Below are 27,070 nucleotides of genomic sequence, written 5' to 3' on the forward strand. Positions count from 1 at the left end.
AGTTTTACAAACGACAGGTTATCGTGATTGATTTTGATGCGTATCCCCTTGTCGAGGTGTTACTGCAAAATGGTGCTGCACATCCACCCATTTGAGACTTTTCATTGCAACCTTCTTAGTCCCAGTCTAAAATAGAAAGCGTATTCTACTCATACTTGACCGCGATTGGCCAATTTCTTAAAGCTCAGGGCTTAAATCATCTATTGTAGACTGGGACTTACCGATTGTATTTTCCTAATACTCTGTCGATTTCTTTGATCTCATCGAGACTCTTGATCTTTGCTAAATCCAAATTCTGAGAATCTTGTAAGTTAGAACATTTTTTTAAATTCTAAATTACGCAACCTCCTCGCCAATTTTTCTTACCTCCGCTGGTATTTGTGCATGCAATAAAAAGGCGACTATATTTGGATGTACGTTTAATCTATTCGTCATAACAATATACATACTCCGAAAATATACTCTTTGACGAAAAGCATATGGTATATTGTGCGTTACAAAATGGTAGCTCTACCATAAAAATATGTATCTATGAACTGTCGTCCTGATGGAGAGTCGACGAAACAATTGGCTTAACCGGATGATATCCGGTACCAATTTAAAGAAAGATTTATTTATTTATATATCTATATAGCGCATATATCGCCGTTTGATTTGCTTTCTCTTCCTATAGCGTGACTGCAATTATATTCCGTGCGAAAAGCAGACGCTTGCATAGACGATAGCGAACAGTACATCTCCGGCTTATCGATCAGTTCTACAGTATCTTTCCAAAGTTATCGACTTACTATGTAATTGGACTAGTTTGCACACTTGAGATTCCTTATTATTATACTTTGTAACACATTTCGCTTAAATAAGATCAATAAACGAATTGTCTTGTAAAATTTTGATAGATCAAAACTGAAATACAAATCGCTGAATCTATCTTTTCAAATCATCAAGAAAGGAATTTTTAGAGATTCCACTCAATTTCCTCCTTTTTGCGCAACAATTACTCTTATAATACAATTGTAAAATTGTAAAAATAGACCGATATGAATCTTACAATTAATTAGAGAAGAATGCTTATCAGCATCAAAACTGATTGTCGATTTAAATATGCAGATTTACTCCAACAAAAAGCTATGTTTTAAAACCGATAAATCGGCGCGTTTACTGAGTTGGGAAAAGTATACGAAAATTCACTCAAAAGTATTATTGTTAGGCTACCAAGACGATCGAGAAAGGCATCTTCTCTGATTAATTATAAAATTGTTGTTTGAAACTGAAAGCTTTGCTATCTTCTTCGCAGAACTGCCGATAAGTCGATGACGAATTCCACAGGATTTCTTTCTTCGTGGATCTCTCCGGACGATTATTGCCCGACCATGATCTCGTACTGGGGAAAGGCGATCTCGGAACCGTTGTAAGGTACGTAGCACACGTGGTGGGATTCCTGCACCTTGCCGATGGTCACGGTGCCCTCGTGGTGTACACGGCCGACGAACAGCGGCTCGCCGTCTTCGGTCTCGCCTCCCGGAATCGCGTTCGACGGGATATCACCGTCGTTCACCGGCACCCACGTAGGTTTGCAGCCGCAAAGAACCTACGGCGGGAAACTTTTTGTAAACCGAGAAACGCGCGGTCACACGTTAGATCTCAGTCGCACCTCGTCGACGAAAGGCACCCGATCGGTACCTTTAAACGCCTTCGGGAATATCCCGCAGTTCGCCGAGGCTCTTTGTTCTCTCCAGGTTACTCACCTGGTAGTCTGACTTTCCATGCTCACCGCCGCCCCAGGCGACGTAGCAGACGGAGTGACTGGGCTTCACCTTGCCGGGGATGAGGGCACCCTCATGGTGGGCTCTACCGACGAACAGGGGCTCGCCGTCGTTTCCACCCTCAACCGCGTCGGGTGGTACCATCCCGCCGGACGCGTCGCACCAGCACACGCTTCCCGCGTCGAGCCCACGGACTTCCTGCGGCGCGGACGGCGTCGTGCCGGGATCTACAATCACGTTATGCTCAGCAACGCGGACAAGATTCGAAGTCATTACATCGACACAATGGGGGAAAAAAAAGAGAACAATATATAAAAGTCGCATAATCGAAAAATAATAAAATGCAGCGGTTCCAGTCATCCTCATCCAATCAAGCCATATCCAATCCACCAACGTGTTTGCGTGCACAAGTGATCTTTCGTAAAATTCCATGCGATTAATAGAGCGCGTGTTTAGAGGGAGCGATTGAAAAGTGAAGGCCACAAAACCGTGTGCCACAGTTAACGAACATGGAGAACAATTCAACGCCTCAAAGCTTGATTTCCCTAGTAGCACAGTGCATTGGCTAAACGTTGGCCCAACACAATCAAATATTGGGCCAATGTTTAACCAATGTTTGTTCATTGCACTGTGCTACTAGGGTTCTGGGAAAGGTTTCCAAAAAGCCAGGTACCAACATGTGTGCGTGTGCGTGAGGACGTAACATAGATTTACGTTCGCAATTAAGCATAAGTCTTATCGCTCAGCGATCCCGGGATCGCGCGACGCCTCGAGTTCATCGATGGACGTGAGGACGACTGATCCCGGGCGTCGACGCTGATCTCGGGATCACCGGGGGACGTTCAGAGAGAGAGCATTACGTTTCTTTCGATCGGTAGCGACTGGGGGGTAATGTTCGACACGCAGCTTCCAGTTCCCGGTCGCGCCCCAACCGGTGCGCACGCCGACGTAGCTCACGCCGATGGGGTTCGGGTCTCGCCATTCCATGAGGACGGCGCCGTTCGGACCGCCCGATCTGACCGTGACGAGGCCCTCGAGCCACGTGATCGAGAACCTCTTGTGCTCGCGGTCGCTGAGAAGATTCGGCGTGTCCACGCGCACCTGGCGGGCCGCAAAATTTTCCACGTGAGAGCAAAGACGTGCGCCGAGCACGGAGACCGTTTAACGTTTCCCTAGTAGCACGATATATTGGCGCGGTATTGGGAGATATGTAAATTTAATATCCCCACCATTGGTCCAATATTGTCAGATGGACGCCTCCTCTTATTGAGGCGATGTTTATTTAGGAATATTGGTCTAATGTTGTATCAATATTAGATCAATATTAGACCAACATCCAGTGAGAAATGACTCGTCGATCGATGTCGAAACGATGTCGACATCGACACCGTCACATTGACGTCCATTCAACATCGTCATCGGCGAGTCATTTCTCACTGGGTAATATTCATGTTACATTGTTAAATTTCGGTCAATGCATTTCCTATATACATCTAACGTTATATAATTATTATTGTGCAATATTTGCACTTATTTCGTGGCCAATATTAGCTTTGCATTGGGAAAATATGTACTGGCCAATGCGTTGCCAATAGTGGACCAATGTTTCGCCAATGTACTGTGCTACTAGGGTCACAGTTCAATCTGACACGAATTAGCGAAATCGTTTCGAACCTTGTCGGGCTGTTTGCGATCGTATCTAATAGCCGACGCCTTGTTTTCCCACCCGCCGAGCATGATCTCGTACATGGGACTCGACTCGCCCTTCTGGCTAGTCAACGCGATGTGCCCGTTGCTCTTAGCTTTCACGTCGATCATCACCGAGCCGCTTCGCACGGCATGAAACTTGTACTGTAGCTCGTTACGAGTGTTCAAGGGTTTGCGACCTTGTCGGGTGTAAAAAATTTAAAAAAACAATTGAAGATTATCTACACAAAAGAAATGCAAAGATAGAACGGGGAGAATTGTATCTTATCGTCTTGTAACGAAAATGTAAAATTATTTCTTCATGAATACCGTATTGCTTTCGATACGCTGCTCACCGAATCGAAAGAACCTCCATTCGACACGTTATTTTACGTGCTTATCACTACTTAACATTGATACGATTGACTTTTCAGCGGCCAAAAGCTGGAAAGCGATCGAATACATGAACCTGAAGTATCAATCGGTGTGTGGGTGCCGTGTGTGTATGCGTGGACGATCGAAGGGAAGTCAATCAATGCCTACGGTGCCCCTATCATAACCAAACGTGCTGTGCGTATCGACGCGATGGATTAATACACGGAGAGAATTTTCTCTCAGGATTTGTCGTGAAAATCATGTAATCGTGGGGCAATATGGCATTTCAAAGAATTTTATGAGAGTTTTTTGACATTTTACCATACATTCCACTAGCAAACATACTTATTGTTGGCACATGTGGCTAGATGCCCCTACGGCCGCCACAGTATACATTTTACTAGCAAAATGTATGTACTTGAAAGCGCCACGTTGTCCCACTTGATTTTTCAAAGAAAATTCTCCGTGTGGACGCGCTGCATTCCTGTCGGACCCACATGGGGCAACGGGCATCCGCGAGAAAGGCGTTCTTAATCCGGCGTCGATCGCACGTGATGGGGGGGTGCTAGGATGACACGTGCTAGGATGCCATCAAACGTACACGGGCAGAGAAGCAGAGTCTACGGGACGCCACGTGCGACTACGTCACGCTCTCGCAGGGATCAACTCTCGTGGATTTTCTTTGTCTTTTTACTCAAATACATTACGTACAACCACCGTAACCGCCGCCGCAGCATATGGCTGTGCGAGTGCCGCGATGCCGCAATCCGAAAGGACGCCAGAAAGAGAATCATCGGAAAATCAGAAAGTGATCAATCTTATCTACGGAAATATAGGAAATAATAGGCGCTGATCGTTCTATTAGAGACAGACTCGATTAGTTGGCTCTTTTACTACTTCTACCTTGTGTGACTACGAGTGTCTACGGTTCCCAGCGGGAAATGACTCGTCGAAATAATGTTGAGTCGACTTCGACACCGTCGAATTGATGTCGAATCGACATCGTTTCAACATCGATCGACGAATAACTTCTCACTGGGTTATAATCTGTAAAGTAAGGCGGGGATTACGAGGGGGAGGGCTATCGACGAAAGGGGAGGTTCTGGAAAGAAGTAGACGCGTATATCCTTAGCGCGAGGGGGAGTCCTGACGCCTACCTTCGATGAGCCATTCACCGGTGGCACCCCAGCCGGTGCAGACGCCGAAGTAACCGATCCCGAACGGCTCCGGGTCGGCGTAGTTCAGGAAAGGAGCCGAGGAGCCCTCTCTGCCCACCGTGAGGATACCGTTGTCCCATCTGCGGTTTTGCGAAACGTATAAACGAATGTAAGTCCGTAAAACCTTGCGTCGACTCACGGCGACGGGTTAGAGCGCAGCGTTACCGCCGGGCAATTGGCCCGACGGCTCTTTAATGAACGTGGCGAGCGAGCTACCTGATCCAGAAGCCGCGATGCTCGTCCGCGCTCAGGATGCCGGGCGTCTCCGTCTCCGCCACGTCCGGCTTGGTTCTATTCTTGCGCACGACGGACTTGTTGTTGCTCCATCCACCGAGGAAGACCTGAGGAGAGAAACGCGATCCTCAATTCAACGCTCCGTCGCGCCGCGATTTAATTACCATCGACGGCGCTTTTCTGCGACGTCATGGAGGCCGAAGCTCGTCGTACAAGCCCGGGCTCCAGATAGGATCTGGCGGCGCGAAAGGATATCCGCCGCTACTCCCGTTCTGTACGATAAAAGTCGCGCACCCGCGCAAGGTGCGAGGTCTCACCTCGTACATCGGATCCCCCTCCTGGGGCCCCGTGGTGAGGGCGATGTGGGCATCGTTCGGCGCTTTTACCCGGAACTGGATCTGCCCGGCCGTCACGGGGTAGAAATGGTACTCCAACTTGTCCTCGGTGTTCAGAGCTGGAGAAGGAGGATCGGCGTGAAACTTGATGAAATTTAAATCAGATAACTGCTCGGGAGGAGGGGGGGGGGTAGGGTTGGTCGCGATTAATCGCGACTCGCGCTAATTGGTGTATTATTACCGGACATTTTCCGCCGCCGCGCCGGCGGGGAAAACGTGACGTCGATGCCGAACACCGAGACATCTCGACGCCAGACCGACCCACGGCGAACGGTCAAGAAAGTAGGACAATGCAGGACTCGATCGATATCGTGCGCGGTGATAATCATGCACGTGGCTTACGTTACATCCCGCAATTCGATCGCAGTGTCTTAATGACGAGCCCCCGCGAAGGTCGTCCCGGCGTGATCGGTGGCCACACGCGAGGAGATCCGCGCTTTTAAAAGGCTCGTAAAAACGCGGCGTTATCAATCGACGCGGCGCGGCGCCACAAGGACGAGCCGCTGTCATTTTTATAATCGTCGGCGCAGAAGAGAGGAAAGAAATACGCTCGCACAAATAAGTACACTGATCGCACGGACAAAAATACATGCTGTAATCTACCAGTAACTTCGATGCCGCACGCGAGGTTCTGAATCACCCTTTTCCCCCCCGAGTCGATCGAGTTACGCGGCCATAAATCCCTGTCCGCGCGTTAAATAAGCGACGTATTTTTCCGCCGACGGCCACTCGCCGTAAGAGTTGAATAAACGGCTATTCTTGGCCCCCGTGAGATCACGTTTCTATAGCGGTAATGAAGATTTCTGGAAAGTAACAGCGATCGACGCGTGTCGGCTCTTCCGCATGCGAAAGCGTCCCGTTCCTCGATTTTAAACCGTCACGCGTACAACGGAGAGAATTATTTTCTCTTCAAACTTATCCTGAAAATCACACGGAGAGAATTTTCTTTTCAGGTTTGCCCTGAAAGTCAAGTAACCGTGGGACAATATGGCATTTTGAAGAGTTTGATGAGAGTTTTTTGAAATTTTACCATACACTTTACTAATAAAATGTGTACTGACAATAAGTATAACTATTGGTAAAAAGTATGGTAAAATTTCAAAAACTCTAATAAAATCAGTGGAGGGTAGGAAGGCCAATGCGAGTCGTACGCAGTTAACAGGGCGTAGTCTTTGAAATAGTCTTGGACAATTTAATAACACATAAAACGTAAAATATAGACGTTTCGATCTACTCCGGATCATCTTCGGTGTACAAAACTAACTAAAAATGATAATAGAATTTCAACATAAATTCAGTAGAAAACTCACAACAATTTAAGAGAAGGGGAATACCAACCACACGTTAAAACGTAGAAATATAAGACGAACGTTGCAGTCTCTCCCTTCATTTTGTGGCGATCTTACATTGGTAAGGGCACAACAGCCCGTATAATTTTTCGTGATAATGTCACGCCGAGAAAAGAGCACAAACGACTTACATACGAAGAGAGAGAAACCTCGACTGCCACATGACGAAGGTAAGAGGGTAATATTTTGGTGAAACGTTATTGTTGAAAGGATAACAAAGACCGAGGGGGAAACCGCCGAGGGCATTGTGGTGTACAGATTCGCGGCATTGCTGGGCATTACTAGGCATTTTTGGGTATTAGTTTGGGCATTAGGCCTTGCTGGGGCATTATAAAGATAAAATAAGATAAAATAAAATAATAAGATAAAGTAATGCCCATCGGGCATTAATGGGCATTGGTGTACAAGATTTTGGTCAGCGGTTTCCCCCTCGACATAGACCGAGTCAGAATGTAAAAAGAAAGAACCAAAGGGGGAGGGGAAGAAAGTTCTCTCCGTGTAGCAAATCAATTAGTCAGAACAAAGAGAATAAACGCGACAAAGATAAATATTAACTGAGAAAAACGAAAAATCGTTTTACGCAACATGAATTTTACAGCAACTAGCGCTAATTTTCCCTGAAGAGGAGGTCGCTCGAAGTAAGTCTTCATTAAAAACTGTTTTTCTTACAAACATTTTGTTTTCACGCTGGAGAAAGGATTCACCGCGAACTCGGCCAAGATACCGCACGTCTGATATCACTGGTTCAATTAATGCTGCCATTGTTATTAGCCTTCTGGCGGTGTTGGTGCGAGCGCCAGGCGACGGCCCATTAATTCCGAGGTCGCGCAAAATACGCCAGTGTTAGCCGTGATAGTGCGCGACGTGAGCCCTCTTATCTATTTTTCCCTCGTTTTCCCCTTATTGCGCTCGCCGCGGAAACTGAACTGTGCGCGAGCGGCGCGGCGCGGCGCGAACGTAACGATTATAAATAGTTGGTCGAGTACGTCGCGGTCAGCCCGCAACGCTGACATCATACGCGCCGTGAATGAGGAAGGGATCCGCGCGGGGCGGCTTGGCGTGGCCCACGCCACTCAACAAATTCAGATCCCCTTCAGGCCAGGCGTTGCCTGGACGGCATGTAGATTGCGAGATACGTTCGCCGATACTAAAATCGAGGCTCGTCGCCGCGCGCACCACCGTCTAACGCAGTCGCGCTGATGTCATTCTTATTTCGATGCCAATTACTTCACATTACGCGACGTCCGCGATCCGGAACGATCGCCGCGCGCGAGACCGTCTTCTGATGGCACGTCCAGCCGCGATATCTCGCGAAAAAGGAACGGAAGAAATCGATCGCGCCCGATAAGACGCCGGACTAATCGCCACCAATTCATCCGCCGTTCTCCCGAGGATTGGCAAAGTATTTCGAAATGTTTTCGTCGACTTCTCGTGAATTCTCGAATGCGCGATAAGAACAATTTCGGCGTTCCAGACCGTATCCCCCTATCGCCGGAGGGATCTCTCGCCGGATGTCCCGAGATCGCGGCGGCGCGGCGGCTCGAATCGCGTTAATTTAATGCGCGGCAAATTGATTAGCTGCTGTAATGTGGGTCGTGCTTCTCGCCCAATTAACATAACAACGCGAGAATTAGAGCCATTGAGTCAATTCGCATTGCGCAACTACGAATACCGCTGGTCGCACGCGCTGCTCATCGGGCGCGTCCGAGCGAGCTCCCGTTTATGCCAAACTCTTTCACGGAGCCCGACGTAAATCGCGCGTCTAAGGGTCAGAGCACAAAGCGCAACGTAATAGCTTACGACAAAGACGTAGACGTAAATGTAGATTAGCGCACAAGCTTATGCCGTACTTACCTCCAGTTACACACGACGTAACATTTACGCCATAGCTTAGCTGCGCTGCCTACGTTTACGACTTACGTCTTGCCGTAAGCTGTCACATCGCTTTCGCGCTCTGACCCCAATAATCCCGATGCTCCCCCGAGGACGATTTTCCTTCTTCCGACTTTTTAGGGCTGAAGCGACGAACGGGACGCGCGTCAGGAAACAACGATTGATGCTCGTAACGTCCGAGCGGCTTCGCGCTGGAGAGTCGCGCGCCGGTTAATCCGGTACGGTAAATCCGAGGGCCCCGATAGCTCGACGCAACGGTATGTAGAAACTATTCGTGGAGGCGTTCTGTGCTGCCATTGACCTCGCATGGTAACTGTCGCCGGCAAGGTGGACCGCGGCGTCAAGCGTACACGTTCGCTTCGCTGTAACTTGGCCGCGACAGGTGTCATGTCGCACACGATGCCAATCTGCCACCTGCTCCGACGCGGGGTGCGTCCCTACCGAAATTTTTCCGGCGACGTCACGCTGGTCTAGGCGAAAAAGAGAGAGAGAGAGAGAGAGAGCTCCTTCTGTGAGGCTGATGGCAGAAGATGATCCGTAAACGCAGTCCGTCTCAGTCGCAGACGTAAGGCAAGGCGGAGGAAAACAAGAGAAAGTTTCTTGTATGCGACTTCACAGTTTTTCTCTGCCTTGCCTTACGTCTGCGACTAAGACAGACTGAAGCGTGTACGGATCGTTCTCTGTCATCAGCCTGAAATCTTGCGTCCACGATCCAAGAACTGTGTGTCCAAGTTCCAGTTCCGAGAAATGTGTAGCCAATCAACTTGCATCTTTTGCGGAAAAGCTGCTGGGTAATTGGCTACACGTTTCTCGGAACTAGAACTTGGACGCGGTTCTTGGATCGTGGACACAAGGCTTAAGATCCGATCAATGGGGATACATTTGAACGATGTTATTTCAACGACGTGCCTCGACGATCACCTCTGTAACTCGTGACTGACACCTGACCGAACGTGTTTCCTTTATTATTGTCGTAGTATCTTCGGCTGATTATGAGGAATTCTTGTTTTTCTTACCCGCAAGCTCGTCTTCCTGCCGCGCGTGAGTTATGTAACGACGAAACAACGCGTCTTTTCGAGTTTCAAGGATCGATCGATGAACCGCCTTGAAATTTCGCGAAGAGGAGCTTACGTGACGCGAAAGGGCTCGGTCGGCGGACAAAGGTTACGTGTAATTAGACCCACGCGATAGACCGCTCCAATTTCACGGTAAGATGAGTGCGAAAAGTGTCCGTTCCTGGATTTTCAAAACGCTCCCAGGGATTCCGCCCTGATGATATCCGAGGGAGACGTAGGCACGGGAGATGAAAGGATAACGGAGGAAACGGGACGTCGTAATCGCGAGGAGGTGTCGATTGCCAGAGCAGGCTTGGTCGAGTCGATTAGAACAGAAAGGGTACACGTGACATAGTCACGTACATATTTCGGAAACACAGAAAATTGTTTTATAAGCAATACGAATTTTTCAGGAGGTTTTATGTCTCTAAAAGTCAATCAGTGAACATTATAGCTGTGAATCAGTGAATTTTCACTGTTTTCAATGATCCACCGATTGACTTTTAGGCCCGGTTTTTCATTTTCCAGTTAACTATTAACCAGAAGTTAGCTGATCTCCATCCTTTTCTACGTTATTATCTGAGAAGAGACAGTGAGTCGACTAAACTCTGGTTAACAATGAACCAGAAAGTGAAAAACCGTGCCTCAGTTACTTTGCCCTTAAGTCTCCCTTAAAAAAAAAACTTTATCGAACATTTTTGTTTTACACTAAAGCAAGGGTCCATTGTTGATTCAACTTCGGCCAAAATGTCCCCTTTCCGTTCTCACCGTTCAATTGTAAGGAGTAGATTTTCAATCGAAGAGTCGTACTTTCGGGGAGAGAGGCCGCGAGGGCGGTCTCGCGCGGTAGGGAAACGACTCCGGACGACAAGGGCGACGTGGCGGCCACGGAGGCGGCGAGCGAAACGTTGCGAAACGCAATCTGGAAGTCGGATTACGCAAGGACGCGGTGGGATCGCATTCTTATGACGTGATCACGGGCCGTGAGGCCGTTACACGGCCGGCCGGGGACACGTATCGCCGGACATTATCCAAGTCCGTACCTCTCTCGGCATTCGCTGTCTTCGCATTTCCTCCACTTCGCCGCGATAACTGCGAAGTTTCTCACACACCGATTCCCTGCCTGCGCGCGATAAACTTCGGCGTGAAAAAAGCGTAAAAGCAACGTCGCGAACGTACGTTAAAAGCTATACGACGTACACGCACACATATGCGCACACGTCGTTGACGTTTATATCGATTGTGATTAACATGCGAGTGCCGTCGCCTCGGTTTCTCTTCGCACCGTTTCTGAATATTCCGCCGTACGTTTTTCGAAACAAACGCGGAACGGAAGTCTTGCCTCTTCTCGGCGTGCGGAAACTTGTACTTTTTCGGGAAAACTCGATCTTGCCGCCGGCAGCTGCGGACAGAACCCAGTAAAAGAAATGATTCGTTCGATCGAAACGATGTCAAATCGACGTCAATTTGACGGTGTCGATCCGATATCGTTTCGACATCGATCGACGAATCATTTCTCACCCCGAAATCGCTGAAAATCAACCAATTACAGTCAACTATTCGTTTTAACGGCGATTAGACAATTTTTACCGATTCCGGTATGATTTAGCAGTCACGGCCCTGCATAAACCGGCCTGTACTCCTGCGATTGTCCGGAGAATCTCAAAGAGTCGCGCGAGCGATCGCCAGAGTATCGGGATGCCGGCCGGCTTGTCAAACCGGCAGCCGCGCCCCAGCTCTATATTTAGAGAGAGCCTCTCTCAAAAAGAAAAGGCGCGGTGGCTTCCTAGAGAGAGAGGTAGGGTACTATTTTCTCCGCCTGAAAACTTTTTACCGCCGATCCGGTGCCATCGTTAACTCCGACGAATGGAAGTCGAAGGGAAACCCCGTCCCGTACGATGCAGACTGATCGCCGAAGGCGCGAGGGCCGCGAAAGGAAATCTCGGACGTCGACACGACACGCCGAGGTCCTTCCCTCGTTTTTTTCGAGCAATGTCAATTCAGCGTTGTACGACGTTACGCAATGTTGCGTATCCGTTCGAATCGAGCCTTCGCGATCAAATAGAGCCGCTTGGAAATGGCCGAGACGCAATAATGAATAATGGAATAGACTGCGAGCGACTGTCGCGATAAGAACTACATCAAATTTTATTGCGGGAAAAAAAAGGATAGAGAGGACAAATTCTTATCGTACGCGTTACAAGTCTGCTCGAACTATTTAAATGTACGAGCGTCATGTTAATAGTAACTTAATATATACTAGAATTTGGCAACAAATTATATAATAACAGGTATATTAATATAATTAAATGTAATAATATAATATGCAGAAGTATATGAATCCGCGCTTTGCAAATGAGACACTTACAGACCGCCATGATCGCTTCTTCGGCTGTTTGTAAAGAATCCTCCGGCGAGAGAGAAGACGGGGGACGAGCGCGATGTGCACACCACGAAGGCGGGATTCGTACTGCGACGCGGCGCGCGCGGAATTTTGACGTCTTCCGCCGACGGTGCCGGCCGGCCTGGCGCATGCGCGACGTCCAGGTGCGCGGCGCGCATACGTAAGCGCGCGCTGATTAGCGAGCGGGATGAGTCACGCGGATCAGCGCGATGTAGATCCGCAGATGGAATTCCGTCGATGTCTCCTCTCTGGGCGAGATCACCCTCCCTGCCCCCCCCCTCCTCCCGCCCCTCGTCACCTCAAAGCGAGCCGATCCGATTAATGACGCAAAAAAATAATCGCCGGACCCAAATACAATTGCGTGACGCGGCCGGAGTTGTCCCCCCCCGATTTCAAATCTCGCTTCTGGCAGCACATTGGGAACTAATGCGAATCTAATATTCCCAACGTCGCTCCAATTGTAAAGGCTATTCGACAATTGCGTAAACGTGGTTGTTAGCGGTTGTACAGTGTTGTAAAGCGCAGTCTTAAACTAGCGTTTCCGATTGTAAACCCTGTCGTAAAAGGTGGCTGAACTTGATCTTTCACGGCTACAACGATGTAGGACGTAAAAGCTAACCAATCATTCACGACGTATCGAGGATTTAATTTTAATAATTATCTCCGATAGGAAAAAATATATTTAAAAAATTATGCGACAAAATCTGGACGAAACTCGGAATGCTGCAAGTATTATATTAATACGCACTAATAACCGCGTTTGACTCTCATAGCCTAGTTCCTTTGTAATTTTTAATCAATGCGTCTATTCAGCAATATTGTATCCAGCGTTCACGATTACATTGAGAAATCTTAGACAATGCACTTCCAATATAAATCCAAGATTAGGCATATGATTATTGACGTGCAACTTATTCTGTAGCCAATATTGGCTTTATGAAATATATCGGCCAGTGCATTTCCAACGTGGTCAACGGTGCTACCAGGGGCGTTTCGCTCATCTTCCGCGACGGGCACGTTTGGATCATGTGTGTATATCTAGTCACGAACACCGCTCGCCACAGTAAAAGTTCATTACGTGATTCACGAGATCGCTATTTATCTTTCACGGTGGATTGTTATTATTATTAAGCGCTCATGCATTCGTTACGCAGAACAAACAGCAAGTGGCACGCCAGTCATTGTCGTTATTAGACGATGATTTCATTTGGACTGCGTCTGCTGGCGGTTTTTATACATAGAATAGATGAACTTTCCGTTCGTTTGGCGGTCTTATGACGTGGCGAATTAACGCTGCACATTAATAACTATGAAATAATAAATTTTCAGCGAGCTAGCGCGATCTCGTTTTAGCGATTAGATCAACCATCATGAATAATTCCGAACGGATTCGCGCGAGGCAGAGTTTAACACTTTAACGCACTCGTTGAATCGTATCGAATAGTAAAATCTATGATACGCTCTCGCGCACTAGATTTACAAACTGCTCTTTGAAGGAAAAATTGATCGCACGGACGCTCGTTATCGCCGGACAGCAAGTAACCGATTACCGGTCGCCGGTTACCAGCGAGTGTTGCTGAGAAACGGATCCACTTGATCCTCTGTAGATACACAAGAAACTCACGGTTAAAGATACACGACTGTCGTAACGAGAATTTTCTTTACTTCTATTTTAAGGATACCGGTGTCGATGGTTTTTATTTAATAAGACATTTCGACTGATCTCTTTCGCAAGCTCGTATCCCGATTTCATACAATCTCCGGTTTTAAAACGCTAATTCCAGAATGAGCGTTTAAGCGCTCCAAAAACCGAAAATTGCATAAAATCGAGATACGAGCTTGCGAAAGAGATTAGTCGAGTTTCTTCTCAGATTTTCTTCGTTAGGAAAAAAACATCTTTTACCAAACTCATGGGACATTTAAAAATGCTCAACGTGTTGCGCTTACTATCATTCTCGGTTTCCTCATTGATGGCAGTAATTGTGCCCTACGTTGATTGCGAAGGTTGAAGACGATTAATTTATAATGCCTTGAAAATTGCGTACGACGCCTGTATGAAAACCGGTCGCATACTCGCGATATTACGAGATGCATAATTGCAGACTACAGCATATAGGCGCGTCTCGCTGATACGGGGCGGCACCTGGCTCACTTCTATTAGACTGCTAAACGTCTTTTTTAACAGCTGAGACTTGACGTCAATTACTAGCTTCGTACCGACAATTTATGCATCATTGCGGCATTAAAGAACGCGACTCGAAGGAAGCAAAAGGGATGGCCAATTGAACCAGCAAGAAGAGAAAATAGACACGTGATACTTTGCCCGAAATTGAGTTAGCGACGGACCCTTACTCTACCGTAAAATCAAAATATTTAAATACTCTTTTTAATAAGAATTTACGTTAAGGGAGTCCCCTCTTTACAGGTCAAGGTACCATAAAACTGGAAAAGTGATATTACGTTTATAAAACAGGTTTTTCTTTTTTTAAATGTATGATTTTGTCACGTGTAGCCCTTCTGTTCTAAACGATTCAATTGTTAATGATATCCCGAAACACTAAGGTCCGGTGTCACCAACGTCGCTTAACTTTACCCTTCGGAAAATATACCTTAAAAAATCTTAAAATTTTACTTTAGAAAAATGAGAAATGTGAAGAGTAAATTTGAACACTTTAAACTTTTATTTAGGGTAAACTTAAAACTTACCTTAAGAATTTAAAGGAAGACTTTAAGAAATGGGAAAAGTACGTGATCACGAGACACGGTAGTGTCTCGCGCCAAGTATAAGCGACTAAGTATAAGCGACAAGTATACTTTACAACACCGCGTGCGGTCTTCTTACGAGAAAGTGCTATGCCGCGCGGCCCTCTAGCAGAAACTTCGACAGGTTTGGCTGTCTAAAAATTGCTCTAAATTTTTTTAAGTAAACTTTTAACTTCTTTAAGTAAACTCCTAGATTTGAAAGATTACATTTGAAAACTTTAATGTCATTTAAAGTAAATTTTCCCAAGCTTAGCTCAATGCGTTCTTTATCTCCTTCCAACTGTTACTTTAGAAAGAGACAAACATAAATTAAACTAACAATAAGATTAAAGTTAAGCGACGTTTGGTGAAACCATGGGCCTAAGGTACGTAATATATTAACGATTGCTTGTGCATTCCTTAACTCTGCTAAATTTCAGTCTCTCGCGATCTTATATTTTCATATTCAATAGTTAATTATAAACCAGAATAACTTCATCTGCGATTCCCTGGCGAATGTTATTAACAGTCAGTAAATATTTAATATTGTTACATGAAAAGGCGTGTACATTCGTATCAACGTTCACGCTCTTAGACAAAATATTATTCTGACGGAGGAACCAGTGTGCGAGCACTCGCGGCGGCAGAACTAAGCGTGTTCGACTGCTGCGAGTGTGGTGGGTCTCAGCGATGCACGTGCACCGTCAGATGCAACGACCGGTTCCGAGGGGAACCTACGTAAAAGCGCCGGCGAGGCGACTACTCAAGATGACGAGATCTCGATGCTAAGACTCGCGAAGAGACTGAGATTTAAAAACGTTAAAATAAACGGTGAAAAAAAAATTAAGGACCAAGAAACGGTGTCTCCGACGCCGGAGTAATCGCGAGCTCTTGGACAACTCTCTCAACAAACGCGTTGCGTCGAGAAACAATCCTGCTTCCCAATCACTTGTATCGCGATGTACGGCGATTACGCCACCTCGTCATCTCCTTGACGCGAGACGTCATCCCGGTGTAGCTCGGCGGCGTTACGGCATTTCGAGGAATCGCAGGTGAGGTCTCCTCACCTCGATCGCTTCCACGAGTCGCGCACGCATTCACCCGTACACGGGTTTCCTCCTCGCGTCCCATGAAACTGGTCCCGCGAGCGCCAAAGCCGGGCACGGTCGAGCGTTCGCGGTCGCTGGCCTTGTACCCTTTCGTACGACGGAGCGTGTCACGGGATAGAGGCTCGCTCGAGACTTTCCACAGCGAGAAGTCATTTTCGGAGCGGTGGATCGCAATAAGAGTGACGGAAAGCGTGCCGGATATTGCTGTACGAAAGCAAATAGAATGGTAGTTTATTTTCTCTTTCCGTCTCTCTCTCTCTCTCTCTCTCGTCCTATCACAGTCGAGGCTACGAAATACAAATACATATCATATCTCACATCGTCAACATTAATTAGAATATACATGTATTATATCTATAGCAAACAAACAAAAACCGTACGACGAACTACCGTCGCGACTGAAAGAGACGTTGTCTTATAATTTACAGAAAGAACGAACGAGTGATTCCTGAGAGCATGTATGATAAGGTGTCCAAAGTGATCAGCATAATATATTCGCAAAGTAGTGTACGTAAAATTTGCCAGTATATGGCACGAAATAAAATTTATGACTGTCATCTATTTTAAGTGACTGTTGACCATGGACGTAGTATAAGTGGACCCAGCATGCGCTCTATGAGAAACGAAAACAGTCTATCTCCACCTGCCAAAATTGTCCATGTATCAAAGACGCGCCGAAGAACAATGTTGGACATGGCAATGAAGTCCCTTTATTCTCTGTCTCACTCGGTCATTCTGGCTTCACTTTTTCATAGAGCGCATTGTTGGGTCCATTTATACCACGTCTACGCTGTTGACGCACAAGAGAGCTGCGGCTCACGATTTATTTTATTACTTTCGTCTAATCCCCGTGGAAAATTATTTTTTCCTGGCGCATTATGTTGCAGAGTTAAAATTAGAAAAACATGTCATTTTTTGTTCTGAACAAAACTTACTAGAAAAAATTCAGATTATCGAGAAAAAATTTTGCCAGAAAAGATTCAGATTATTAGAAAAAAATTTATTAAAAATCGGTCTCGACGCTTTCTCGAGAATCAATCAGAAAAAAAAGCAAAACACCGAGGAGAAAAATTATTATTTATAAAGGCTGGTCGACTCTATAAATTTAATAATTTAAGCGATTGCTCTACAATCTCGTCAATTTCCTCTACTTCTTATCTCACGGAATTTGATTGATTTCATTTCCGAGAGGCTCGTTTTATCTGTGAACACATGTTGCTGTTATCGTATGCAACGTAGAAGTCGCGTCTGCTATAAAACGCGGCATATCGCACTTGTTGCTCGGCGCTCGACAAATCTCGGCGCGATTATTTTGACAGTGCGAGCTCACAAAGCGCCTATGCTTAAGCGCACGAGGCTTGAATGAAGCCGTACGATGCCTCTCACCGTCTGTCTCGTGCGTCAACAGCAGTTCACGCGATTTAAATACGACGTTATTAGCAGCTACTTTTTTTTTAGACGCCGCGGCAACGTAACGTACAGCGTCCAAGGTAGATCGTTGTACCTTGTACCCGCGGTCACTTAAAGGCGATATGAGTCGACGTGTCTCGCGGACGGATCGATCTCGAAACAGAATCCCCCTCGCGCGATACACTAAGCCGTTGTGTGTACGCAAACAATTCACGACTTGTTATTAGAGGAAAGCCCTCTATTATGAGATGTCGGGTGTTCAGCATCCAATTTTACAAATTTTCTTTAGCCACGATTACACTCACGATCTAACAATGAATTTTCCATTAAAGCAGATTTCACTCAAACGGCAATAAATTCATGGTGAAACCGACAGATGATGTCCATTAATTTAGCAGAAACCTGTGTCATCTCATATTAAAAGCTTATCTCATAATAGAGAACTTTCCTCTAATATCTATCGATCTACCGTGTTATGTATAATGCGATGCACAATGATCATCGCGCCCCGTGTCGCAATTATCGTTACACGCTGACTTATCGTCAGATCGCGCGTCCGTCTCCCCCCTTTTTTTTCTTTTTAAGTTTACCCTTTTATGGGAACGCCTTTCAACCGTTACATCAGCGTATTATTTCTAAAAATTCCTTGAAATTCGTTATGCTTAATCGCAAACACTGAATCCAACACTAGGCACTTAAACTCCCTCAGGTGCTGAATCTTTGTAAATTTTCCCTGACGGAAAATATGCGGGACGAGGGTCGGGATCGAACCGAGGACCCTACTATTACTAATCACTCGTGTTAGCGCAGAGCTACACGTCATCTCATCGCGCGCGTCCGTACGCACATGGATACAAACGATTCCTCGGAATTCCGCGTACGCGTGTAAGCAACGGTTTCTAATTAACTAATTAGCGAGAAAGCGATATTCCTCGCGCGAACAGCGAACGTTCTAACGTTGTTAGACTACTTTTCACTCTTATAATTGCCCTTGATTAAAATGAAACGTACACACTCGTATATACACGCATATATATGTATACATTTATGTTAGCGACTGCTACGGCGTCCCTGACCGAACACGCGTTTCCTCTCCGTCGAAGATATTCGTAAAGATTCGAGATTCGCCCGACGAGCGATTTTAAGACGATCACTGAAAGGAGGATGAGTCGAACAGTTCTCAGACGAGTAATAACTAAGATTAACTCTAAGATTAACGATCATCTCTGTCTCCCTCTCTCTTACTCTCTCAGGGACGTGACGTTGCATTCAGACGAACGTTTAAACGCGCGAGTCCATCGTTCCTGAAGATGCTGAAAGTCGATAATTACCTGTTGTTGCCTCCCAGAGTAGTTATTTATTTTTTTCAACGCAAATTTTTTTAACGACTCGCGTAGCGTACCTACCGTCGAGGAACATCCGGCTGGTCAGGGGTGCCTTGTATTAAAAGGATCAGCGTCTCGGCAAAAAGCAGACGCGCTGTGTAAAATGTGGACGCGGGCTATTTACCATTTTTCTTGCGGTCTAAGGTAATTTTTGTAAAATCGGCGCTTCGGTTTCGCGCCTGCATGCATCCACGGTGATTGTTCGATAACGGTGCCAGTTAGGTTGTAAGGCCTACTTCTTGTCGGCTTACTGTATAATTGCATCAAATAACACGGGCGTGCGCGGGCGAGCTTGCGGCTCGCCGTGCGCGAGCTAAAGCTATCGGGTATTCCCGATTCGTATCCGCGACAGGAACTTCCTGCTCGCAGCGGAAGTCCCCGGGCAGCGACGAAGTCGGCTACGAGAAAGCAAACGAGGCTGGCGGATCGCGAAACGCGGGGCGAGTTGTCTTCGCTGGATTAATCGGAAGGCACGTTGAACGTTGCGGTTCGTTAGCGGCCACATCAGTCGCCGCCGGTACGGGCTCGATGGTTCGCAGAAAGCTCTGAGAGGATCGGAAATCAGCCCGTCTTCTGTCTCTTTCTGTCTCTCTCGTCTGTTGAGATCTTCCGGGCGGGGGCCGACCCTCAGAAACTCCCGCACTCCCGCAATACGCGATTTCCCAGCGGCAACGGTGGACGGAAGTTGTTGATCACCTGCAGCGTGTCAAAGAAGAAAAAGATCATTATTATGTATAAAAAAAACGGGGGCGTGTCGCGGGGTGCTCTCCGTCGATCCGAAATATTATACATTCCCGCTCGTCGCCGAGACGACGCGGTGGCCGCGGTCGTCGACGTCTAAGGCGTCCTGGGCGCCTAAAAATAGCTGCCGTTGACGGTTCGCGTATATCGAGCGAAGGAGAGAGAAGAAAAAGAGAGAGAGAGAGAGAAAACGCCGACTCGTTGCGACGATATGCATCTTTCGCGGCTGGAAAATGGTAATCACGTCGCCGCAGAGGCGTTCGCCGTGTCACGCTGATCGGAATTCATTTATCAAACCCGGGGGGAAAAGGATATCGCGCGGGAGGATGTCGAGGGAAACCGATACGGGGAATTTGCGGAATCGTTCAGTTGCGGCGACGAGCGGCCGCGATGCGGGAAGCTGACCGGAAATTAAGAAAAAAAGAGGAAAGAAATCGCAACGTGGAAACGAAGGTGCGATCATTCCTACGTTATACTCATCGCTTACCACTCCGTGGTTCTCGTGGCAAGGGCACTCCTCGCCACGTGGAAACTTTCGCAGATTGCGGAAGATGTTGAGCTGATGATGGGACACCTCGATGTACTTTTTAAAGAGGATCCAAGTCACGCTCTCGTTGCACGGCGGCGTCGTCAGCGAGCCCAAGTACGTCCAGTACCCGTTGTCATCTAAACCAGAGAAGAATTGAGATCACGGTTCTCCCTCGCGTGTATTACGCGAAAAATGTGAAAGCGAAAGAAAATTTCATCAAGAAAGGAACTGAAACGTACAAACTGAATTTAGAAACGGCCGTAAGTGACGCGATAAAGAGACATTAATGCGACTGCTTGCATCAGCAACAACATGCCGTTGATAAAGCTAGCGTGACACGTGTTATTTCATTGGATCGCATTTTCCTATTTTAAAACGATCGCGTTTGCGATCGTGATTTTGTCTTCCGGCGCGATACAGCGGAATTGATACCGAAATAGCTTGTGTCGTATCGCGTTTCATTTGGAGGGTCCAACCGCGTCTCGAAACCGACATTCTCGTGATAATGTGTACGTCTTTTGAGTTACCGAGATATCTCCCGCTTTCTGTTATCCCACGCATCGTCGCGCGAATCGTAATTCAGTGGAGAAAATTACCTCGGGAATAGAATTATACGATTTGATTAATGTACTGTCCGCCGGAGAAGCATATTTCGTGTTGGTGCGGACCCTCCGTTCGTCTTATCTTTCGGTGTCATCGCTAATACCCGAGCGACATTTCTCCGAAATAATATCGATAAGTAACACTAACGAGGACAGGTGAACGCCTGGATAAGGAACCACATACATTGGAATAGTCGAAACACATCCACGAGTACGTAACGTCAGACATATCGCTTACGAAAGATAGAGAACCAGTGCGCGCTAAGCGGGACTAAATTATGTGGACACTACGATTATTAGCGTGTGTGACATTCGTGCAAATAATTCGCTTACGTAAAATAAAGAACCCGAGTCGAGTATTTGATCCCGGAATGGGCCTCAATTATTCTATTCTGTCTTCATTTGGACCTCGAAGTCTTACGAAACAGCGACTCTTTTCAGGCCTATCTCAGGTCAAAAGTTCCATATATTTTCTCCGACGCAAAGACCTTATTGTACAGTTCGACCTCATTGCTCCCGATTCATTCAGAAGTTATACGAGGCCAAACTGAGGCCGAAATATTCGACTCGGGGAAACAGCGAGCAAGATTAAATTACGAGGACACTATCTCTAAACTGCGTGACATTCGTATACAGATAAACACGTACAAGTGTGCCGTACGTAAAATGAGGTGACACTTCCACAAAATCGACGTAGGGATGTGCTTCGCGGAACAGCTGCTCGTCGCGCAAATAAATTCATTGTTCCTTACGTCAGAATATGAAGAAAAAAATACTGCTACGACGTGCATCGTCACATCATGCCAATCATTCGGTGACACGCGCCCAACCCGACCGTGCGCATTCGGCATGCAAGGCTTCGGAAAATTGGAGGCTGCTCGTTGAAAATAACCGAAGGCGTAGGATAATTGCGCTCGAGGCGTTTTCTTTTTTTTTTCTCTCTGAGGCGTTGCTGAAAAGCGGCAGCCCCACGCTCGAGCGCGCAGCTTCCAAGTCCATTCTTTCTTTCTCTCTCTCTCATTCTCTCGCACGAACTAGTCCAAGGCGATACGAACCTTGGAAATCCCATTTGTTCTCGTGACGTGGTATGATTCGGTCGGCCCAGCGCATGCACGGATTCACGCATCTCTGCGTGCCGGCCCGTCCGCCGCGCACTGTGCGTGCCGTGCGCGACGCGAAGCGAGAGCAGAAAGTATATGCGGGAGAAATTTCGTTAGTCGATGCGTTTAATGCAGAGGCACGCGCCAGGCGATTCTTAACGAACCGCTAACGAATGGCTTCCGTAATCTCGGAGACGGTCCTATTGCTTTGGCACCGTTTAATGTTAGGTCTAGCTTGGCTGCGTAGCGCGCCAGGATTGTACACAAATATTATATATAATAATATATAATACAAAAATATTATATATTATTACAAGCATTTTATCTTATATATTATCCTAAATATTTTGGTATATGTATAATGCACTTAATTTTATATGTACGTATATGTGAATTAATTGAAGATGGATGCGATGAAAACAATTTTACTTGTCTTATTTTTGATTTCACCAACGGGGGGGGCTGTTTCTCGTTCGAATTAATTAATTTGCATAGGCCAGGACTATTACGCGTTACATTATACGATCCGGATCAACGCAAACAGGTTTAAGCTACAACTGAATGTTACAGGAGGAACAACAAGAACACGGTTCACGGACACTATGCATCGACGAGTAGACGGAATGTTTGATCAAAGAGACGATTACCAAATTACCCGGGCGATCATTCGGTCGATCGTAACTTACCGGGAAGAAGTTTACCGGGGTCGATAGGTTCCGTAATTTCCACGACCTCGTCCTTGTGCGAGACGTACGGCAGCAGTCGCGCGATTTTGTCCATTTCTTCGTGGGTTTTGCCGACCTGCAAGTAAATCGTTTGCTTTCTCTCCTATCCATATATTATGGCACGCGATTTCACGCGGCACAATTAAACCGTTCTCTCTGCTTGGGGTGAGAATTTTCTCTTCAAATTTACCCTGAAAATCATGTAATCATGGGGGGGCTTTTTGAGAAACTTTATGATACATTTTACTCGTAATTATGCTTAGTATACGTTTGACTAGTACATGTATGGTAAAAAAAAACTTATAAAGTTCTTCAAAATGCCGTGCTGTCCCACGATTACATGATTTTCGGGATAAATTTTTAGAGAAAATACTCCCCGTGTAGAACAAACTATTTCCAATTGAACCCTCCGATCGGCAAAAGAGATACTGCATATCTACGTTCTTGAAATTTAACTGTGATTTAAAAAACAAAACTTCGCAACAACGTGCGAGTCGATAAAAGACTCGGGAGTTTATCGCGAATTTAATGCGCTCTCTTATCAAATATCTGTAAGTGGTGACCGTAATGACCGCGAAATAGCGACACGAGGAACAAATAGGCGCGATAAAAACACGCTCGACATCGTGCCGTTGATTGCGCAATGTCATTTTTAGAATTGTCCGGCGCATTGTCGCCGTTGCACGTGGCGCATAAATTTCCTTCGACACATGTGCTCGCGCTCTTACGCGACTTCAACGTGTCTTCGAAGCTGCGCTACGTTACGTAACAGGCAATCACGATGCACCGCGCGAGGAAAGCTCGCCTCGCGAGTGTTTTTTTCTTGTTCTACGAGATTTATTGCGTCCGATATCCGTAAAGGCCGAATCAGACTAGCAATTGTCGACGCGGATTGGTATTTGCGATTGGCATGGTAACAGTTGGAAAGAGACAAAGAACAAATTGAGCTAAGCTTAAAGTTAAACAACGTTGGTGAAACCGGGCCTTAGGCTGGTGGCAGAGAACTATCCATAAACTCTTACGACTGTCTTAACTGCCTTACGACGTAAGGCAAGGCAGAGAAAAACTTAAGTCGTGAAAGTCTCTTGTATACGACTTTTCTTTTAACTTGTCTCACGTGTACGACTTAAGGCAGTCTTAAGCGCTTACGGATCGTTCTCTGCCATCAGCCTAAAGACCGAATCGGACTAGCAATTGTCGACACGGGTTGGATTAGGATTGGCGATTGTCTTCTGGCCAATGAGAGCGAGCCAGCCAGCGATTTAATCCACTCTCATTGGCTAGAGGACAATCGTCAACCGCCAATCCCGATCCAATCCGAGTTGGCAATTGCTAGCCTTTACTCCAATCGGTCAAATTTCAATCTATTCTCAATCTCAATCCGTAGTCTGATACGGGCTTTATGTCGCAGCGATCTCGGTCGCCGTGCCGGCGAGATGTACATACATACATCATTTGCGAGAATAGAATTTTGCAATTGCGCGATCCTCGCGCGTTCCTCCATGAGATACCGCGAGCCGCGCGCAGCTGCAACCTAAATATTGGACACAGAGCGCTGTGCAAAGCGGAAGAGGATAATTGCCGTTGCACGCGATCGAGGTATTCTTTCGCCGCGAAATGAATGCGAACGATAGCGTCGCGTACGCGGCCGACGAAAACGCGCGTTCGCGTGTCTCGTTTTCGAGTCCGATACGGCGACACGGCGTAATTACGTCTGCGACTCGCGTTTACATAATCGACCATTCGGCGACGATCGGTGGTGACACCTCCACGGGGATTCTGCTTGTTCAGCACACGTCTTATGTAAAATACTCAACTGACTATAGATGGACGCGATAGTCTGGCGAATATAAACGAATTAGAATCCCCGAGTGGAAGAGGTGTGGCTTCCGCGGCCTCACGACACGTTTGTATAAAGATTTTACGAGCCAACGTATTAAATGTTCAATATGCGAGACACCGCTGTCGATGAAGACGAATAAGAAATAAAAAAGGGAACGTGCTTCTTTTCTTTTCATTATGGAGCGAAATAAGTTAGATATTGTTCTAATCGGAACTTATTTTAACTGTAAGGACGTATTGTTTCAATTTTTTAACAATTAATTGTAAGACGTTTGTCTAACGAAGACGCTACGAACCTTAAGGAAGACCCCAAGAACGGCCAGACCGTCGGAAGCTTTTGCGGCTTCGGCGAAAGTCTTGTATTTGCTGGTGTTCCAGTGCACAAGATGTAGCTGAAACCAACGTTATCCTCCAATGAACCTAAATCGTCGCGTATTAAGTCTAATAGCGGGCAATCACGCGAGGAGCGGAGCGGCAGGTCGGTTGGCGACTAACGAGAACTTAATCCTTCCAAATAGCCAATTAGGAAATATCAATTTCAGCATCTGTACCGTCGAGAAAGCCCGATGATCGTCAATAATTCTGTTTGAATTATCCCGGCACAGCCTTAACAATTAACATTAGAAATGTGCGACTCGAGGATTTTCGACGTCGAGTCGAATCGAATTTGATTTCCTTTCTTCGAAACAATCAGAGGCGAGAAATCATAGTCAAATGATTAACATACTCCAATATCCGGTACTCTAATGTAACAATCGAAATTTTCGAATAGCTCATCGTAGAAATTCAAATTTGAATCTCACCCGATTTAATTCAAATCAATTCAAATAGTTCGCACGTTTTTAGTTAACATCTAGGATATTCGGCTGATGACAGAGAACGATCCGTAAACGCTTAAGTCTGTCTTATTCGTAAACGCCGTGAAAGTCTATTGTATACGACTTTAAGTCTTTCTCTGCCTTGCCTCACGTGTAAGCGTAAAAGTAATGTCATATGTAATTGGAGGTAAGTACAACCTACGCCAAAGCTTGTGAGCTATCTACGTTTACGCTTGCGTCTTTGTCGTAAGCTATTACGTTGATTTTGTGCTCTGACCCTTAAGCGTTTAGGCCTCTTATACAATACGTCGTATATTATTGTCAGATGTCGGGACGTAGTCCATTTTTTTAAAGGAAATTTTCTCATTGGACCATCGACTACGTCCTGACGTCCGACAGCGACATATAACATATTGTATAAGAACAGGCCTCACGAATCGTTTTCTGCCGTCAGCCTTCCTCTTGACCGCGATTTACGTTACTGGATCGCGAAGAAAAGTGGTCGGCATCGATAAATGATAATTGCGTTTGACGGGTGGTCGTTAGAGAGATTATGTAATCAGGTAACTGGACGCTCTCTCTAAAATCCCGCGGATATCCGTGCATCCGATCGACCCAGTTTCCCAGATACGGGATCGCTTATAGAGTCTCATCGCCGTGTGGAGTCTCGCGCTGAAGCGAACGTCGCGTCGCGGGATTTTCCGGCGCGGAAATGAGCGTGTGCGAAGGAAGAGAGGACGTGCGCGGCATTCGAGTCACTCGGCGAGCCATTGGCGATCGCCAATTGACTCGCTAATGCGCTTAAGACTCAGGTCGTTCAATTAGCATCAGGTTCGGGGCGGAGAGTCGCCGGTTAAAGCGGCGCGTGCGTTTCCCGGAGAAATCGCGACCGTTCGGGAAAAGTTTCGCGTTTCCGATTTCAAGAATAATGATCTACGCGCGCGATCTCAAACGTGTTTTGTCGATCGACGTTTATTCGCGCTGCTATTACGCATTAACGAAGAAATTTTCCATGCACTGAAGAGTCATCGATGTGTTCGCGACCGGCGGCGGGGTCAAGCTGAAGTCAACTATTTACGATAGATTAGAATTCTCAATGCCGTGCAGACGATTGCATAATCGGAAGCGATTTAATCGCGAGCCGAGCGAACATGCGTATTTCGCGTTTGACGAGATCTCCGAGGAAATTCCCATCGATGGGCGCGTTGTTCATCATTTCGGAATCGCGTCAGGAGCTGTGCTCCGGAAAAAAAACGTTATTTTACCGCGGCTAATTATTCGCATCCTTCTCACAATGACCGCGAGCGGGTGCGTCGATTTCTTCGGTGTCCGGCGCGCACCTCGTTACGCGAGCCGGCTATTATTCGCGCACGCGAATGGCAGTTTCGATGATAATGCCCATTATCGTTTCCACTCGGCGCGTGCTCGTTATTTCTTCCCTCGTTATTCGCAAAGCGATACGCGCGGCTTCGTGGACGGACGCGCAGCTGCTAGAGCATAAAAAGACCTTTGACACGTCATTTGGCATTCTTGCGACGTGTGCGACGATAATAGCGCATTATTTACGTGATAGTTGAGACGCCCGCGTAATTATATTATTAATGCGAGTCTGTCCGCAATTAACATCTTTACGCTGCATTTTGTATACTCCATAACGTTTTTATTTATATCCGCGGGAAAACCATCTCTCTCTCTC

At 46.6% G+C, this 27,070-nt stretch overlaps 2 protein-coding genes across 5 annotated transcripts in view; both read right to left on the minus strand.

The window, feature by feature from the left end:
• Positions 1-406: 406 nt before the first annotated feature.
• Positions 407-12,467, minus strand: LOC105566659. Of its 3 annotated transcripts, XM_012020837.1 has the most exons (8): positions 12,336-12,467; positions 5,593-5,729; positions 5,258-5,382; positions 4,982-5,121; positions 3,438-3,649; positions 2,624-2,864; positions 1,746-1,990; positions 407-1,588 (listed from the first exon to the last, which is right to left on the minus strand). In XM_012020837.1, exons 1-8 carry the CDS (start codon positions 12,343-12,345, stop codon positions 1,358-1,360), a joined length of 1,341 nt encoding a protein of 446 aa, XP_011876227.1. In that variant the 5' UTR covers positions 12,346-12,467; the 3' UTR covers positions 407-1,357. The 3 variants fall into 3 exon arrangements, with proteins under 3 accessions (XP_011876227.1, XP_011876228.1, XP_011876229.1); XM_012020838.1 differs by lacking the exons at positions 2,624-2,864; positions 3,438-3,649 and adding an exon at positions 4,536-4,565 and having other exon boundaries at positions 12,336-12,466; XM_012020839.1 differs by lacking the exons at positions 2,624-2,864; positions 3,438-3,649 and having other exon boundaries at positions 12,336-12,466.
• A 5,757-nt stretch (positions 12,468-18,224) lies between these two features.
• LOC105566660 (carbonic anhydrase 5A, mitochondrial) overlaps positions 18,225-27,070 on the minus strand; it is a 20,381-nt gene continuing 11,535 nt past the window's right edge. For both annotated transcript variants that reach the window (XM_012020840.1, XM_012020841.1), the window contains exons 4-7: positions 24,853-24,948; positions 22,676-22,790; positions 20,246-20,424; positions 18,225-19,713 (exon numbers count right to left, since the gene is read on the minus strand). In XM_012020840.1, the coding sequence (XP_011876230.1) occupies positions 19,645-19,713; positions 20,246-20,424; positions 22,676-22,790; positions 24,853-24,948 (459 nt within the window). In that variant the 3' untranslated portion in view covers positions 18,225-19,644. The remainder of the gene's footprint in view (positions 19,714-20,245; positions 20,425-22,675; positions 22,791-24,852; positions 24,949-27,070) is intronic.

This window comes from Vollenhovia emeryi, unplaced genomic scaffold, assembly GCF_000949405.1.
Source record: "Vollenhovia emeryi isolate VEMERY1.0 unplaced genomic scaffold, V.emery_V1.0 DF939143.1, whole genome shotgun sequence".
In the NCBI taxonomy this organism is placed as follows: domain Eukaryota; kingdom Metazoa; phylum Arthropoda; class Insecta; order Hymenoptera; family Formicidae; genus Vollenhovia; species Vollenhovia emeryi.

Bases quoted from the DNA above. Each gene is read 5' to 3' on its own strand.
- LOC105566659 (XM_012020837.1), bottom strand. The intron at 5,383-5,592 runs GTGAGACCTCGC...TTCTCTCCTCAG, and splicing joins AGGGGGATCCGATGTACGAG to GTCTTCCTCGGTGGATGGAG. The intron at 3,650-4,981 runs GTAGGCGTCAGG...ACACCCGACAAG, and splicing joins CGGTGAATGGCTCATCGAAG to GTCGCAAACCCTTGAACACT.